Source organism: Monodon monoceros, unplaced genomic scaffold (assembly GCF_005190385.1).
Source record: "Monodon monoceros isolate NGI ecotype Baffin Bay Population unplaced genomic scaffold, NGI_Narwhal_1 Super_Scaffold_16, whole genome shotgun sequence".
NCBI classification, from domain to species: domain Eukaryota; kingdom Metazoa; phylum Chordata; class Mammalia; order Artiodactyla; family Monodontidae; genus Monodon; species Monodon monoceros.
In genome coordinates this window covers 7,304,695-7,320,468 of record NW_021703772.1, presented here as the reverse complement: position 1 = coordinate 7,320,468, position 15,774 = coordinate 7,304,695, and the positions used below count along the sequence as shown (strand labels likewise).

At 61.8% G+C, this 15,774-nt stretch overlaps 2 protein-coding genes across 2 annotated transcripts in view; one reads left to right on the top strand and one right to left on the bottom strand.

Annotated features, from left to right (window-relative positions):
- The first annotated feature begins 1,126 nt into the window (after positions 1 to 1,126).
- SNORC (secondary ossification center associated regulator of chondrocyte maturation) lies at positions 1,127 to 7,612 on the top strand. Its single transcript, XM_029226164.1, has 3 exons — positions 1,127 to 1,254; positions 7,190 to 7,372; positions 7,467 to 7,612. The coding sequence occupies exons 1-3, from the start codon at positions 1,182 to 1,184 to the stop codon at positions 7,574 to 7,576; spliced, it is 366 nt and encodes a 121-aa protein (XP_029081997.1). The 5' UTR covers positions 1,127 to 1,181; the 3' UTR covers positions 7,577 to 7,612.
- A 2,331-nt stretch (positions 7,613 to 9,943) lies between these two features.
- Positions 9,944 to 15,774, bottom strand: part of NGEF (neuronal guanine nucleotide exchange factor) — a 111,443-nt gene continuing 105,612 nt past the window's right edge. Inside the window, exons 12-16 of the mRNA XM_029225613.1 lie at positions 14,632 to 14,795; positions 14,006 to 14,161; positions 13,176 to 13,255; positions 12,322 to 12,426; positions 9,944 to 10,932 (exon numbers count right to left, since the gene is read on the bottom strand). Coding sequence (XP_029081446.1) covers positions 10,742 to 10,932; positions 12,322 to 12,426; positions 13,176 to 13,255; positions 14,006 to 14,161; positions 14,632 to 14,795 — 696 coding nt within the window. The 3' untranslated portion in view covers positions 9,944 to 10,741. The remainder of the gene's footprint in view (positions 10,933 to 12,321; positions 12,427 to 13,175; positions 13,256 to 14,005; positions 14,162 to 14,631; positions 14,796 to 15,774) is intronic.

Here is a 15,774-nt window from a genome sequence, read left to right as displayed (position 1 = left end):
AAGGGAAAGAGAGAGACCTCTGATGAACTTAATTATGTGGCCACGACATCTGGAAGGTGGGGGACTGGGATTTAACTACTGTGAAGGGCTGGAGAGGCAGTGCAGTCAAGGTTTGTTTTGGATACGTTAAGTTGGAGATGCTCATTAGGTGCCCTTGGGGCTGTCCGAGAGGCAGTGGGCGATGGGGCTGAAGTTCTGGGGCAGAACTGGGTTGGAAATGTGTGTCATGAACACACAGGTGGTATTTCAAGTCCCAGGTACCTAGGAGAACAGAGAGCAAGAAGAAGGGACACAGGGCGTTTTATGACATGAGTTTTTCTGGAGAGACTAGAGCTGCCTGAAGGTTTGGATGGAAACTGCTTTAAAAGTGCTGCTTTAGGGCTTCCCTGGTGGCACAGTGGTTGAGAGTCCGCCTGCCGATGCAGGGGACGCGGGTTCGTGCCCTGGTCCGGGAAGATCCCACATGCCGCGGAGCGGCTGGGCCCGTGAGCCATGGCCGCTGAGCCTGCGCGTCCGGAGCCTGTGTTCCGCAAGGGGAGAGAGGCTGCAACAGTGAGAGACCCGCGTACCGCAAAAAAAAAAAAGAAAAATGCTGCTTTAACAAGGGTTGTTGTGTGCCCACTCCCCGCCAGGCATCGAGAGCCCAAACGTGAGCAGAACCTGGCCCTCATCAGTGCTGCCAGCCTAGGGTTGGAGTCTCCCAAGCCTGGGCCTTGAGCACTAAAATGCAGATTCCTGGGCCTATCCGCGACCCACTGAAACAGAGTGCCAGGGCCATCTGCATTTATCAAGCTCCCTGGGTGAGTCTTGCACATGGAGGTTGAGATTCTCTCACTTTCAGTGGCCCAGGTGTGTGTGTGTGTGTGAGAGAGAGAGAGAGAGAGAGGAGAGCGGGAAAGAGCAATTTCCTCTTTCCCTCTCTGAGGGTGGGGCTGCTGCAGAGTTCAGGAAAGCAGTCAGTTCTGTAAGCTGTGGTGTGTGTGTGTGTGTGTGTGTGTGTGTGTGTGTGTGTGTGTGTGTGTTTTCATGTGTGGGGGGCGGGCACAGTGTCCCAGGAGGACAGAGTTTGCATTGATGAAACCCTTCCCAGCCCTTTGATGCCTCTTTCCCTCTGCCCTGAAGTTAACCAGCTCAGTCCTCCGTGCATCCCGCTCGCCGGCCGCGCTCACTCACGGGCCAGGATGGCGCTCTGTCTGGCCCTGCGCATGGCACTGCTGCTCCTCTCCGGGGTCCTGGCCCCTGCGGTGCTCACAGGTAAGGGTGCCCCCGGGCTCTGCTACCACCAGCCTCCCAAGGCTAAGAAGTACCTTAGGCCAGAATCTCTAATGCCCACCGGCAAGGCCATTCACAGGAGATGGGGTGGCAGTTTGGGGGTGATTCTGTGAAGGGCTCCCCCAGGACAGGCTGGCAGCAGCTGCGTCCAAGGCCTCAGGGAATCGTTAGCCATAGAGATGGTGACCTCTGAAGTAGGAGGGTGACTTGGGGAGCAGGGCCAGGGACATTAGCTGCCTAGGGGACATGGAGATTACTCCAGCACCCTAAAATCTGAAGGCCTTCAGATCTGGGAGTCAGGAGGGGGCACCAGGCAAGCAGCTGAGGGGCAGAGGCCCCAGGCCCCTAGATGTAAGAACACAGAGCCCTACCATTTATTTGTCAAGCCCTGCAAGCCCTTCTCTGCTGGTTTTCTGAAATGTCCTTTGAGAGTGAAGACCCAGGTACTGTTTCCATCTTGGGAAAAATTCCAGAGGGAGCACAGGGCCAGAGACCCCTCTGTAAAACCATGAGGATGCTGGACTGAGGCACTGCACTGAGGCTGAAAATGGCTGGGTCTGGGGTCTGGCGAGAAGGGTCCCACCAGGCTTGGGCTGGCAGGCTCCTGGGACCTGAGCCCCTGTCCTGGGCACAGCTGTGGGGCTTCAAAGCCTGAGCGAGAAAAGGCACAGACGGGTCATGGGTGGTCTTTCTCCTGGAAGAAAGCCGTCTCTGATGGCCGTGAGGTGGGCCAAAGGGAGGTGTCTCGGGGCTCCTGAGGGCAGTCCTGGGGCTGGAGAAATGTGCGGGTGGGGGGGCCCCTTGGAGACCCTCCACGGCATGGGTTTCGGGGGAGTGTCTGTGGATCTGAGGGAGGCTGTGATACCATCGTGTGGATGTGGTGCTGGGAGAGCTGCTGGGGGATGCGAGGCCTGGGGGGACCCTTATGGTCACACACTCAGGCACGAACACGGGAGGAAACTGGGTGGGGTGGCGGGGAGCCTGTGGGCCTGCCGGCCTCCCTCTAGACGCCCTAGGAAGAAGCTTGCAGGCTGGCTTCGTTTCTGGCCCTGTCCTCCTCACTGTTTCTCAGCCTCTCTGTGCCTCTCCTCTGCTGTACCATGGCGATAACCAGAGCGCCTCTGCCTCTCTCGCAGGAGACTGTAGGTCTGCCAAGTTCACACACGTGAGCTTTCAGGACGGGCCAGGCAGCGCTCAGCGCATGTTAGGAGGAAAACATCCCCAGCTGCTCTGCTGGGTGCAGGGTAGTCTCAGGCAGAAGCACCTCCTCATGCGGCTAGGAAAGCATCCAGCCTCCCTTTTGGTGGGAGAGGGGCCAGCTGGGCAAGCCAGGGGGCTGGTGTGGTGCCCAGGGAATTGGGGAAGTGATCTAAAGTGGGGTGGCGTCTCCCGTGGCTCCCTTATACCCCACCCACCCCAATGAAAAGCTTTTCCCGCCTGGTGGTCAAAGTGGGTGGAGGTGAAGGTGCTGGCGTCCGTCTGCCCGGGGTCTGGGGCCGTGTGGGCAGCTTCTGTCGTTCCTTGGTCCCCATGCAGCCAGCCCTCCCAGCCAGGCTGCCGGCCAGAGGCGCTGGATCAGACTGTGCACACACAGCCTGGGTGGGTGGGCTGCGTCTGCCGCCGCAGGAATGCCTGGGGACAGCCTCGCGTCTGGCGGCAGCGGGACCTCACCTGACCTCACCTCCCGAGTCCCCTCCATGTGTCCTACCAAGGGCAGGCAGGCCAGCCCCACCCCGGAGTCTTTGGGGCGCCGGCTGGCTGTGGTTCGCCCTGCCGCTCTGGGAGGGAGCGGGCTCGGGAGGCTCCTGGCCGCCCCACCCCCGGCTGGAGGCTCAGAGCAGGTGTGCAGCAGGCCCCACAGGCCCCTGGCCCGCTGCTCCCTGGGCTGGGGTCCTGAGCAGGCAGGCGGGGAGGGAGCGGCCTGCTGCCCTCCCTGCGGGTTGCCCGTGTCCACAGCTACCGAGGTGGGGGGAGCAGGCCAGGCTGAGCGGGCGGGAGGCCAGGGCAGGGATGAAAAGGCCCTTCACGGCCGCACAAAGGCCGTCTGTGAGCTTGGGCGCCTGGCCTCCGGGCCCAGTGGTCAGACTGAGCGTTAAACAAGTTTATTTACCGAAAGGCGGTGGGGCTGGAGGAGAGCCCACGGTGCCCAGGCCCGTGGCATGGTCACGAGGCGCCCACTTCTCCAGGCCTCTCAGTCAGCGCGCAGAGTTGCCGGTCGCTGCTCACTCCGGTCCTTGTCCTCCCTTCTCCGTCCTCGCTTAACGTCTCTGCTCGCCATCCACGCCTGCCTGCATACCAGTCCCTCTGCCTGGCATTTCTTTCCCCCAGCTTTCCCCCTCCTCAGATGGGGCCTGCTGTGAGGAAGCTCCCTGACAACGGCTTCTGTTCATGGCTCCCCGGAAGGATAGATCTGGGGGATAGACTGGCTTCCCCCTCTGACTACAGCAAATTGAGAGACTACGGAGGCACATAGATGAGGACAAGAAAATGCCTGGCCCTGCTCGGCAGCTGCACCTCCTTTGCCAGAGGGCTGGTGACTGAGCGCAGGCTGTAGTTCTGGCCCATGTGTGCCGCTGGGGCACCCGCCTGGGCTGGCAGGGAGCTGGCTGGGCCCTGGGCCCTGGCTGCTTGGGTGCAGATGAATCCTTGAAGCCCGGATCAGCCTCTGGGGGTCTCCCGGTGATGGTCAGCTACAGCCGGCGCAAAGCCGGCAGGGGGGCAAGGGCCATGGTGCCCAGGCCAGAAAGGCCCTAGGGCAGAGGCAGCAACTGACGATGGCCGTGACAGCACAGTCACCACCTTGTGAGGGCTGTGAGAGGCACGGTCCACCCCCCATTCCACAGGTCGGGAAGTGAAGGCCGGCGGCGAAGGCAGTCCGCGGTGGTCCCAGGGTGAGGCTGTGGTGGAGCCGGGATCTGGACCCAGCCCTCCTGATTCAAAGCCAATGGATTCAGCCCGTCAAGCTTCAGAGACTGGCAGAGTCTTGAAGGGGCGGGAGGGGGTGCGCACAGCAGGGATGAGGGGGCCTGGGCTGGTGTGTCTGGCAGGGAGGGTCCAAGCTTCTGTGGGGAGGAACAGGGTGAGGCTGGGTCACTGGGGGCAGACAGGGAGAAGGTCTGGGTGGGTCTCCAAGTACCCTGCTCAGAGGGCCCTTCTCCCCGAGAGATGGCTCCCGGGCTCTGGCAAAGGGCAGAGGGTGACCACTAGTTCCTGGGAGTGAGCCCCTGCCCTCCAGGGGGTGTGGAGCCCGGCACTCCTCTTCCTGAGCTTGGGGCTGACTCCTTGGACGCCACCAGGTTGGCTGGCCCTGATACCCAGTAGCCCTGTGCTGGCCTCTCTGGCCAGAGGCCTGGCAGTTGGAGGTGAGCTTTGGCTGGTGGTGGTAGGACAGGGAGGTGCCTAGCTGCCACTCTGTCTTGGGCGTGTGGCGAGCAAGTGGGGACCAGCGGTTTGTTCATTTATCTGGAAGACAGGCAGTCTGTGAGCCCTAGACCTCAGGGCCTGCCAAGCGGTGGGTAGACCCAGGTCTTTTTTCTGCTCAGCCCCAGAGAGCCTGAGGCAGGCATGCCTAGGGCCTGGAGCCTTCCATGGCAGCTGCAGGCTGCAGACCCCAGCCCTCCCAGGCAGCGACAAGGGAGGCCTGACAGAGTCACTTTCCCCTTCCTCACAGGGGGTGGCCCCCACACACCAGCACTGCTTCAGCCTGGGCCCTGGGAGAGGGAGGCTTCCACACAGTGGGTGCAGGGGCCTTCTGCCCCTGAGAGGCCTCCTTGCCAGCGGTGTTTCTGAAAAGGGGCACAGGCCCAGGCAAGCCCTGGGAATATGACAGCGGTCCCAGCCTGCAAGCTGAGCCTCAGAACTGATCCAGCTGAGGCCTGGGAGAGGCACCAGGGGCAGGGCCTGGGAGCTGGGGACCTTGTAAAATTTTGTCATGAAACGATCTGAAGTTTACAGGAAAGTTATAAGAATTATCCAGTGAACTCCAGTAGGCTCTTCAGTTGGATTCACTGACCGCCAACATCTTGCCATATTTGCTCTTCTCACCGTCTTCCTGTCTCTATTTACTCACTTACCTATCTGATTGCTGAACCTTTGACAGTTAAGTTGTAGACATCATGCCCCTTTGTCCCTAAATACTTCCTAAGGACAAGGACATTCTCTTACATAAGCAGAGTCAGTTATCCAAATCAGGAAGTGAAAACTGACGCAGTACTAACACCTGAACTACGGCCTTATTCATAGTTCACCAGTGGACTCCATAATGTTCCATCCAGGAACGCGCGGTGCGTCGTGTTGTCACAGCTCCTTAGTCCCCAACCTGGAACAATTCCTCACCCTTTCTTTGTCTCTCGTGACCTTAACGTTTGTGAAAGCCTAGTTATTTTAAGGCTGCCCTGGAATTTGGGTTTGGCTGTTTACCCATGATTTGCCTCAGGTGGACACGTTGGCAGAAGAACCCTGGAAGTACCTTTGTGTCTTCCCAGAGCAGGCCCCTCTCCAGGAGCTGGTGAGCCTGGAAGCAGGGTGTGGGTCTGGCTTGTCTGTGCCCTGGGGGAGCTCTCAGGGGTGGAGCCCCCAAGTGTGAAATGTGCCCCAGGGACCGCAGGTGGGCTGGCCAGGGTTGTATTGACGGAACCACAACTTCCCAGGAAGTTTCTTGGGAAGCACAACCTCCTCAGGGGCTTCAATCCCCAGCAGCACCTAACTACCAGCACAGCGCCCACCTCAGCTTAACCTGAGCCTTGGTCTTCTTGGCCGACCACAGAGCGGCTGGTATCAATGAGACGGTGCGCTGTGATGCCCAGCAAGCCCATTCCAGCATCCCTGGCTCACAAGAGCGATCACTCAGGGCTGGGGTGTTGCTGCGAGGCTCCTCGGGCTAGGATCCTTGACGGGGGAGCAAAGTTGGTGTGGGCTGCCTGGGGTTACCATGCAGGCCTCTCCGCCTGTCCCTCTTGTTCTCTGGGGCCCCTGGGTACCCTAAATCTTGCTAACCCCCAACCCATGAGCTGAGAAAGGCTCCTGCAGAAAACGCTGCCCGGAGACTGATGTGCTGGCGGAGCCCCAGCTAGCGCGGGGCTGAGGGCTCACCCTTTCCTGGGGCTTCCCTTAACACTGACCACAGACACCCCTGCCCACCCCTCTGGCCCTGTTCCGTCTGGAGGCAGCAACGTGCTGGCATCACAGTTTCTTAGGCTGGAGAGGCCCCTGCGCTCTAAGCCTCAGACACTCGGGGGGTGCGTGGAGGTGTGTGCAGGCGCTAGACCCCAGGCCCTGGGGGCTGCTCCACTCTGCCCAGGTTAGGGCCGAGAAGCAGCAGGGCCGGCTGCCCCTGGGGTGTGGGGCAGGCCTCTCCTCTCCACCTCCTGCAGCAGTGGGCCATATTTGCTCACCGGCCGCGCTGAGCAGGAACCCTGGTTCCTGGAGAGGGCAATGCCTCACCCTCCCGGCGCCTTCTCCAGGGTGAAGGCTGCCCTGGGGCTGCCCTGTGCGGGTGCGGGGAAAGGACCCTTTACAAGTGTCACTTCCCCAGGGCCTACAGAGCCCAGCAGTTCAGATGGGGGGCCCCAGGCTCTGCTGGGTGTCGAAGTGCCCTGCCTCCCCCGGCCCCCTTGCCCAGAAGCTCGCTGCCAGCCCGAAGTTCTTCCAGCTTCCTCCCGAGTGGGCCTGTTGGTCCCTCAGTGCCCTCCTCCCCCATCAACCTGTCCTCTCATGGCAGGGGTGGCCTGACCCCAGCGGAGGCTCTGGGGCCACACGTGGGCCACTCGGCCTCCGTTGCCTCACCTGTGAAGCGGCAAGCACCGCGCTGTGCCCCAGAGCCCGGCACTCAGCGCCCCTTCCCAGTCGATCAACGGCGGGGGCGACGTCCCCGTCGGCCCTGCCGCCCAGGCCCCCACACCTATCCTTGGCTTTGCAGCCGAGGGCCCGCAGGAGCCCGTGCCCACCCTGTGGAACGAGCCCGCCGAGCTGCCATCGGGAGAAGGCCCCGCGGAGAGCACCAGCCCCGCCCGGGAGCCGGCGGTCAGCGGCCCGCCCGCGCCCACCGCCGCGCCGAGCCCCGAGGACAGCACCGCGCGGGAGCGTCTGGACCAGGGCGGCGGTACGGGCTGGGGCGCGGGGGCCGGGCGGGCCGGGAGGAAGGGGTGGGAGTGGGGCCGGGCCTCGGGGCTAACGCGGCCCTCCGTCCTCCGCAGGCTCGCTGGGACCCGGCGCCATCGCGGCCATCGTCATCGCCGCCCTGCTGGCCACCTGCGTGGTGCTGGCGCTCGTGGTCGTCGCGCTGAGAAAGTTTTCCGCCTCCTGAAGCGAATAAAGGGGCCGCGCCGCGGCGCGACTCGGCGCCACCCCCGGTGCGCGCCCCCGTGTCTCCATGTGTCGGCGCGTGAGTGTGTGGGCGACCCGGGTGGGGGTGTGGGGGCAGGCGACGTGCACGTGCTCGGGGCTCGAGGCGCGCAGACGCGCGCGTGCGTGAGCGCACGTGCGCTGGGGCCCCGCAGGAGTGCGGGTGCGTGCACGATGCGCGTGCGCCGGAGGCCGCTGGTGTGCGTGAGCGGGGCGTGCGGAGTTCTCTGGCCAGAGTTCTCGGCGAGGCCGTGGGAGGGCGGAGTCGCCGTGCCGCAGCCCCCTGCTCGTCCCGCAAACTGCCCGGGGCCTGCCCTCTGCCGACCCCTCAGCTCCGGCCCTGGAGCGCTGCGAGGGCGGACCGGCGTGAGGCCCCGAGGGCAGGAGAGGCAGCGGCCTGCCCTGGGCCCGCCGCCCTGCTTTCTGCGCCTCGCTGGGTGATGGTGGGGTCCGCGGGACCCTGGGCTGTCCCGGCTCCCCAACCAGAGGCCAGTGACTTTGGGGGTGCGGGGCGTCTTCTGACTCTGGCAGCCAGCGCGCTATTTGCAGGCTCTGAGCCCCAGACCTGCACCTTCAGGACTCCTGGGGGCCCCTCTTCCCCGGGGAGCCCAAGGAGCGAATGAGGAGAGGGGTGAAGCCCGGGTGCTGTGGGCCCCTGTCCTGGTTCCCCAACCCACAGCCCCAGACCGCCTCCCTCCCCTGGCTTGTGTAAGCTTGTGCAGGGGGCTTCCCGGAGCCTCGGGCAGAGCGGGCAACCCCACGCAGGACGGCTGTTTGAACAGAGAAGGAAAACAAAAAGGCTTTTCAAGCTCATCTCTTTTCACTTCAACCCTGAAATTATGGCAACTGAATGAGGGATGAGGAACCACCCATCCGTGCCACGCCCCAGCTTGGCCCTGGCACTGGGTCCTTGGTCATGCCCTCTGTCTTCCATACTTCCCAGGAAGCCTAACTTTTATCATTTAGAGAGAGGGATTTAAATTAGTGGCTTACCTGCTCTGGGTGCAGCAGGAAAGAAGCCAGAACTGCGTCCTGTCCCCATCCTCCAAGGACCCTTGGAGTGAGGACCCAAGGCCTAGAGGGGGCACTGTCTGCAAACCCCAGTGATGGTTTAACACCTGGGCCACAAGAGGATCCTTTTGAGTGAGTGCTGGTGGAGTGAGCTGTTCCTCTTTTTTTTTCACCATTGTCTCTAGCAATTGTTTTGGCCTCCTTGGTTTCTCTGAGCTCCTGACTACCTGTTCTGGCTAAGACCAGTTTTCTCCTGGATACGCCAGATGGCCACACGTGGTACCCACTCACACTCCTCAAAACACATCATGGCTTAAGTTTCTGCTTATAAAGACTGTTATGAAACTGACTGGTCTTCATGAAACTGTTTACATTATTACACATAACCTGCAGTAGCCGAAGCCCTCCTTAGAGCAGGTGACCCAAGTCAGTATGCTGTTTCCCAGCTCCAAAAAGAAAAGCGGGATATGGGCCAGGACCAACGGCTCCCCTCCCCAGCCCCACCCTGCCAGGAGCAGTATGGGACTCCGAAATGGTCCCTCTCCCCATCCCCTCACTCCTGGGAAACTCAGGTGCAGGTACTTCCCCTGGGGTTGCAGCAAGGAGGCCCCAAGAGCATCAGCCCCTCACTGGGACCACAGGGGTCCCTCTCCAGTTGGACCAGCATGTTGCGTATGTATGTATCTTCCAGGGATTCATCCAGTTCTCAAAGGGTCTGAGGTCTCAAGAACGCCAAGGGCCGTGCTGTGGCCTGTGGGAAGATGCTACAACGTCCCACTTGATCTAAATCCTGGGCTTCTAATCTAAGTGTGTCCTGGCAGGCAGGGCTGGGCGGGGTGGGATTCAAGGCCCTCCACATTCCAGGACAGAGCCAGGTGTCAGGTGGCTCCGAGGGCCAGCTGCAGCCTCCGGTAACTGGCTGCCACCTCTGGAGGTGGGAAGAAGTGTCCCAGGCCAGTGACTGGCCAGGTGGGAAGCCGCAGTCCCAAACCTGGTGGTCAGATCCCTTATGGGGCCACCACCCACTGACACCTCTGTCCCACAGTGTTCAAACCTGCCTTCTCAACCTGCAGAAGGGTGTCCCCCACTGCCTCAAACAGCTTATCCGGTTTCTGGAGCCCCTCCACAAGTAGAGGTCCAAAGCCACTCCCGTCCTGAGGCCCCAACCCCAGCTGTTTCTTCCTCCACCTTCCTCCTTAGCCCTTTCCCTGGGACACACCTCCTCCACTGGGCTTGAAGGGGGCTCTTCTCTCCCTGCCAGACCGAAACACCTCATTCTTGTGCGCACAAGGGTAATAAAAAGTAGACCTTCCTCTCTTTTATTTTATACATGATGCTTCTTTTAATGCAGCCAGAAATGCCATTTGCTTTTCTCGGAACCGTAACCCATACAGGATGCAGTGACCATTTCTTTATAACACCTGGGCTCCGCAAGGGGCCAGAAGATGCGAGTTACATCCAGCCCATCAGGGAGCCAAAGGCAGCATGGGCCCTCAGCCAAGCTCTGGTGGCCGTGAGGCAGGCCTGGCCGTGCAGCCAGAGACTGGCGGAGGCTTGGGGCAGAGGTGGACAGAGGCGGTTGGGCTCTCAGTCCTTTGAGTCGGAGACCAAAGGACACTTGTCAAGCTCATCAGGCAAGGGTGGTCCATCTGTGCACCTGGCCGATTCTAACAGCTTCCAGGGGAGAGGACACGTGCAGGGGTCATAACATCGTCACCTTTGCACCTGCCCTTGGCCAGGGACACCCTGGGTCTGGGGCCTCTCAGTGCCTGGGAAGGGCCCTGGAGCATGCCCGTCCTCTGTCTGCCCCTCCCAAGAGACAAGAAGAAGAGGTGGTGTAACACTGTTTAAAATACACTTTTTCGTTTACAAATGCAGCAGAGGAGAGACGTGGGCCCCTTTTTTGCAGTTCGTGAGCAAGGGGCCAAGACACATGAGCACTAACCACGTAGCAGGGGTGGGGGGGGCGACTCCTGCCGAGGCACCCCAGGTCACACCCTGCTGACTGCGGCGGCGTCCGGCCTTCCCACTGAGCCCCTCCGCTGTCCGCTGGGGGCTGCCCGCCACGACCTGCTCCCGCCCACCCACATCCCTCAGCCAGGCCGGGGGCCAGGGGTCACTGCCGATTTCGGCTGCCCAGCTTCCTGCGGTCCTTATTCTGGCTGCGCTGAGGGTCATCCATCTTGTGGACACGGAAACACTCCTTGAGGTTCTGGGACCGAATCTTCGGATTCAAGATCTCCTCAGTCATGCTGCTGGGGAACCAGCCTCTCTCCTGGTCATGCAGACGCTCGCCAAAGATCCACCCTGCGTAGGGAGGGGAAGGGGAGGGTCAGAAGCTCTCCAAGTGGCGCAGGCTGGGCCTCGCCCTGGCCTGTGTGGGGAGCAGAGGAAAGGGAGACACAGGGGTCCAGCCGGCCTTTCCAAAGGTCCCCTGCCCTCAGACACATTGCTGGAAATGCCCAGACCTGGTTAATCCCCGTGAGCTGGGCGCGTGCTGCCCTCCCCCCGTGCACAGGGCGGGGGGCAGAACCACTGCGTGTCCCGGTTGTATTGACTTTGGAACCCACTCCCAAGCTCTCAAACCATCCTAGGCTGCCCCAAGTGAGGCCAGGAGACCCCAGGGGCCACCCCCAAAAGCAGGAGGCATTGAGGAGCTGGTGGGGTGGTAGCTGACCGCGTGGTTCCCTGGCCGTGAATGCTACTGTCACCTTCTGGTTGGGCAGCCCCTCCCTGAGCCTCAGCCTCCCGGAAGCTGGGTGGTCAGCCGAGGGTGGCTGTCACGAACTGGCCGAGTGCCCTAGCTCTCTACCCCCCACCCCCGTATCACAGTGTCTCTGCTGGGGGCCTGGGGCCCGAACCGCAGGTCCTGGGGCAGGGCTAAGACCTGGGGCCCGAGGGCCAGGGGCGCGCCTTCTGCAGGCCACGTGGGAGGGGTGTCAGGCTGTTTATATGTTGCGGGGGGAGGGGGAGGGCAGGAACCACTGTTCTCTCAATGCTGGGTGAGCCCCTAGGATTTGGGAAGGGTGGAAATGGCCTTCTCTGGAGGTCACCAGCCTGAGACTTTCCAGCCAGGGTCTTGAAAAAGAGGAGGAAATGGGGTTGGGGGGAGATGCTTTGTGCAGTTTGGGGGATTTAGGTTAGGAACAATTGATGTAGAAATAAGGGATCAGTTTTTCAGGGGAGGGGAGTGAACCTCTGGCACTGATGCCAACAGCAGGAGTGGGCGGGAGCCCCGGCGAGCGGCTCTCTGGCCCATGTGGGGCTACAAGCCTGGTGGTCACAGGCTCATCTGGAAGCTTGTTGCAAATACGGGGTCAGGGTCAGGGTGCTCCTGGCCATCACCCCTCCCACTGTGATGGGGGCTGATGCCAGGGCCGGATGAGGGGAAGCGACATGGAGCCAGGCGCTCAGCTGGGCCTCATGCTAAGTGGGGGAAAGCGGACCTCACAGCTCCGGGGAAGGAGAGTGGAGGCATGGGAGAGGTGCCTGCTCTATGCTGAGAAAAGGCCAGCGGAAGCCATGAGGGGCAGAATGGTCTACGGGAGCAGACAGGCAGCACGGCCCTGGGCTCTGCCTGCTCTCAGCCGGCTCTTCTGTCTGCTTCTCCACTGCATCCCTCAGGCTGGGGCAGAGCCCCAGGAGGGGCGGGCAGGGAGCCTCGAGTGGGAGAGGCACCCAGCCCCAGGGCCTCACCATCCTCTGTCTTGTCCAGGATGTTCAGGATGTCGGCCAGATCCAGCGTCAGCTCGTCCGGCTGCTGGGCCATGTACGGGTGCACACACTGGACCTGGGGGCAGTCTGAAGGGAGGAGAGAGGGGGGCGGCATGTCCTCATCACCACGGCACCCGCCCTGGCCCCCCACTTCTGCCTCAGCAGTTAGCAGGGGCACGCTGCCTGTCCAAGAGACAATGCAAACTCCCGCAGCAACTGAAAGAGGGCTCATTCGAGGGAGGGGTGTGTGGCTCCAAAGAAAAGGCCGTTAGAGCGCCAGGAGTTCTGAACAAAAAGTATGTGGATACAGGGATGAACAGGCTTGAGGGGCTCTTATTGAGACTTCAGAAGGAGCTGCTTGGTCCTGGGCTGGGCCCTGGGAGCAGTTTGGGGACAGTAAGGACTCGGTGAGCTCGGTCAGGATGGCAGCGTCTCTATCAGGCAGCTGGACTTGTGCCCTTTTATATTTTGTAAGGTTTTCAGACAATCGGCCACCCCAGAGAACACTGGCGTTTGCCTTGTGGGCCCGAATTCCTCTTGGTTTCCTTGTGGTATCTGCCACTTATGACCCAGTGGCTTTTATTTCTTCATTAACCATCAAAACGTTTCCAAAGCTCAGGCACACCCGTGTCCTCCGTGGGGTACTAAGCTCGCACTGGGGTGCTAGGGACCCCCGGGCAGGCGAAGCAGTCTTTCCAGCGGCCCCACAGGCCCTTCAGGCGGAGTGCAGAGGCCCCTGAGGCTGACGCAGCTGTGACAGGCAGGGCCGCCACGAGGCTCCCTGGACCCTCCCCTGCCCCACCCGGCGGGTGCCCCCTCCCCAGTGGGCCACCTACCCAGCAGCCGGGACGTGAAGGAAACAAACTTGGTTCTTCGATTGGGGGCCAGCGAGGTCATCCAACGCTTCATCTCGCTCCTGGGACAGGGAGGAGGACAAATGCCCCAACCGCAGAGCAACAGACCCCATGTGAGGGGAACCGCTGCACCAGGCATCCAGCAAGCTGGCCACTGGGTCCTGGGCCTGGCACAGAGCCGCAGCAGGACGGCGTGGACGGGGCCGGGAATCCAGTGGCGGGATGGGGGCGGAGCGCTATAGAACCTCCCTGGTACATCTTTAAAGTCAGTGGCTGAGGGTGAGCCCACGACACCCCAAAGTTAACCCAGAGGCGAGCCCTCAGCTGCCAGCTGCCCTGAGCCATGGTATGTGGAATCGGGAGAGGCTGACGCCACCCCAGTCCCAGGCAGTCAGAACTGGACCGCAATGTGCAGGGCGACACCTGTGAGTCCTTGGCTGGGGGGTGCTGGGCACCGCACAGGGGCTGCAGGGCGGCTGGCCTGGCAGCTCAGAGGTGCAGGTGGGCCTGAGGCCACTTTGACAGTGGTTCACTGGTCGGTCGGGCCCAAGGGCTCTACAACAACTCATCAGAACAGAGGGGCCCACCCAGAGTCTGACGCCCAAGGGAACATGAACACACACACACACACACACACACACACACACACACACACACACCCAGCAACGTGCTCGCCCCGCACCCTGACGCTAACACTGCACAGAAACCCTCCCGGCAGGGCCTGGGGGAGGAAGGACAGGAACAGGGCGGCGGTGTGCCAAGCCTGGAGCCTCGCTCCACCCGGGCAGGCGACAGCGGCGCTGGGCACTCACTGAGAGGACGCCTTCAGCATGTAGGTGGCCTCCCGGTCATCCGCATTCTCGAGCAGCCGCAGGATGAAGACGTTGGCCAGCGTCTGGCCCTGGTCCTCCAGCTCCTCCACTCGCAGCAGGCCCCGCGGGGCGGAGTCAAAAACCTGGTACTTGTCTCTGGGGACCGAGGGTGGCAGCAGAGGCACGTCAGTCCCGAGGCGGCGGCTCGGATTTCCAGGAAACGCTCTACCCTGGCCAGCGAGGCCGGCCCCTCTGCTGCCACTCCTCACCTCCTTCTGGAAGCCCCCCACCTGACCGCCTGTCCCCCTCACCCCCAGCCCCCGCCCTCCACAGTGTGGACGGCGGACGAGGGGTCGGCACCCATGACACGGCAGGGGCCGCTCGGCCGAGCCCTCCCCAGGCGTCAGGCACAGAGCTGGACTCTCCACGTCCTTAGGGGTACAGGCCCCGCTAGACGGAGGGGAAACGGAAGCTCAGGGCGTTGAAATACACCTGCCCGAAGGCCCAAGGCTGGACCAGAACGGAGCAGGCCTTCAAAGCGGATCCAGGGCCTGGGCAACATCCCAGCGCCATGCCCGCCGCCCCCAGGCCATGGTGACTCCCCATCCCTCTGGCCTGCTGCTCACCCCGGAATCTGCCGGCAGATCACCAGCAGATCGTTGAAGAGGAAGAGGTAAATTTCCCGGAAGAGCTTCTTGGTCCGCAGGGTCCGGGATGTCTTGGGGCCTGACATCTGCTGCAGCTCGCCCTGCTTCAGCAGCCAGCGGGAGTGGGAGATGATGGGCACCGACTGCGTGAGGGGGGACGGCATCAGAAGGGCTGTGCCCCTCCGCGCCCCCCGCCCCAGGCTCCCCTTGCGCTCTGACTGGAGTGATGACGGCGAGCAATGGTGTGTGAGGCCCGCACTGGGCCCAGGAAACGCGTGGCGCTGGTGGGAGGGACGGACGGGTGCTGGGCAAACACGGAAGGGCGTGTGTGTGTGTATGCGCCCGTGTGCCTGAGTGGGCATATGTGTGTCTGTCTGTTGTCTATGTATCTGCGTGTGCTTTTACGTATGTGTGCTCACGTCTAAGTGTGTCCACGTGTCCTGTATGTGTCCATACTCGCGTGTGAGTGTGTACATGTGGGTGCCTCTGTGTGTGTGTGTCATTCTCCTACTACTGTGTGATGCCGGATCAGAGGAAAGGCCAAGTTCACAGGAGAGAGGGGAGAACTGGGTCCCACAGAGTGAGGAGACTGGGCCGGCCGGTCTCCACACTGTGGCTCCGGGACAGGCACCCAGCACCCAGCACGCGGCCCACAGATGGAGCTACGTGGGGGGCCCGGAGGTCTGCGTCCTCAGCTGGGGCTCAGCTCCCAAACCTAGCATGACCTCAGGGACCCTCGGTAGGTACCGTGCGCTCATGTGCACAGAACCCCAGAAACCCAAGCCCTCGAGGCCCTTAGGGTCACTAATGCCTGAAGCTTTACACAAAGCTGGGGGAAAGGTCGGTAACTTCCGTCGAATTTTCGAATCGCCCACATTTAAGAATCCCTGGAGCAGTCCATGTCACACTCTTCATGTGAGCTGACTGTACAAGGTCACACAGCCAGTAAGTGAGAGCAGGCAGCTCCCAGCTCCCTGCAGGAGACAGTCTAGGCCAGCGGTCCCCAACCGTTTTGGCACCAGGGGCTGGTTCTGTGGAAGACAACTTTTATACAGACGGGGGTGGGAGATGGGGGGGATGGTTCAGGCGGTAGTGCGAGCGATGGGGGGCGATGGGGAGCCA

Excerpts from the sequence above, each read along its gene's own strand:
- SNORC (XM_029226164.1), top strand. The coding sequence starts at position 1,182 with ATGGCGCTCTGTCTGGCCCTGCGCATGGCACTGCTGCTCCTCTCCGGG. Across the intron at positions 1,255-7,189 it reads GGCCCCTGCGGTGCTCACAG|CCGAGGGCCCGCAGGAGCCC; the intron begins GTAAGGGTGCCC and ends TTGGCTTTGCAG. Across the intron at positions 7,373-7,466 it reads GCGTCTGGACCAGGGCGGCG|GCTCGCTGGGACCCGGCGCC; the intron begins GTACGGGCTGGG and ends CGTCCTCCGCAG.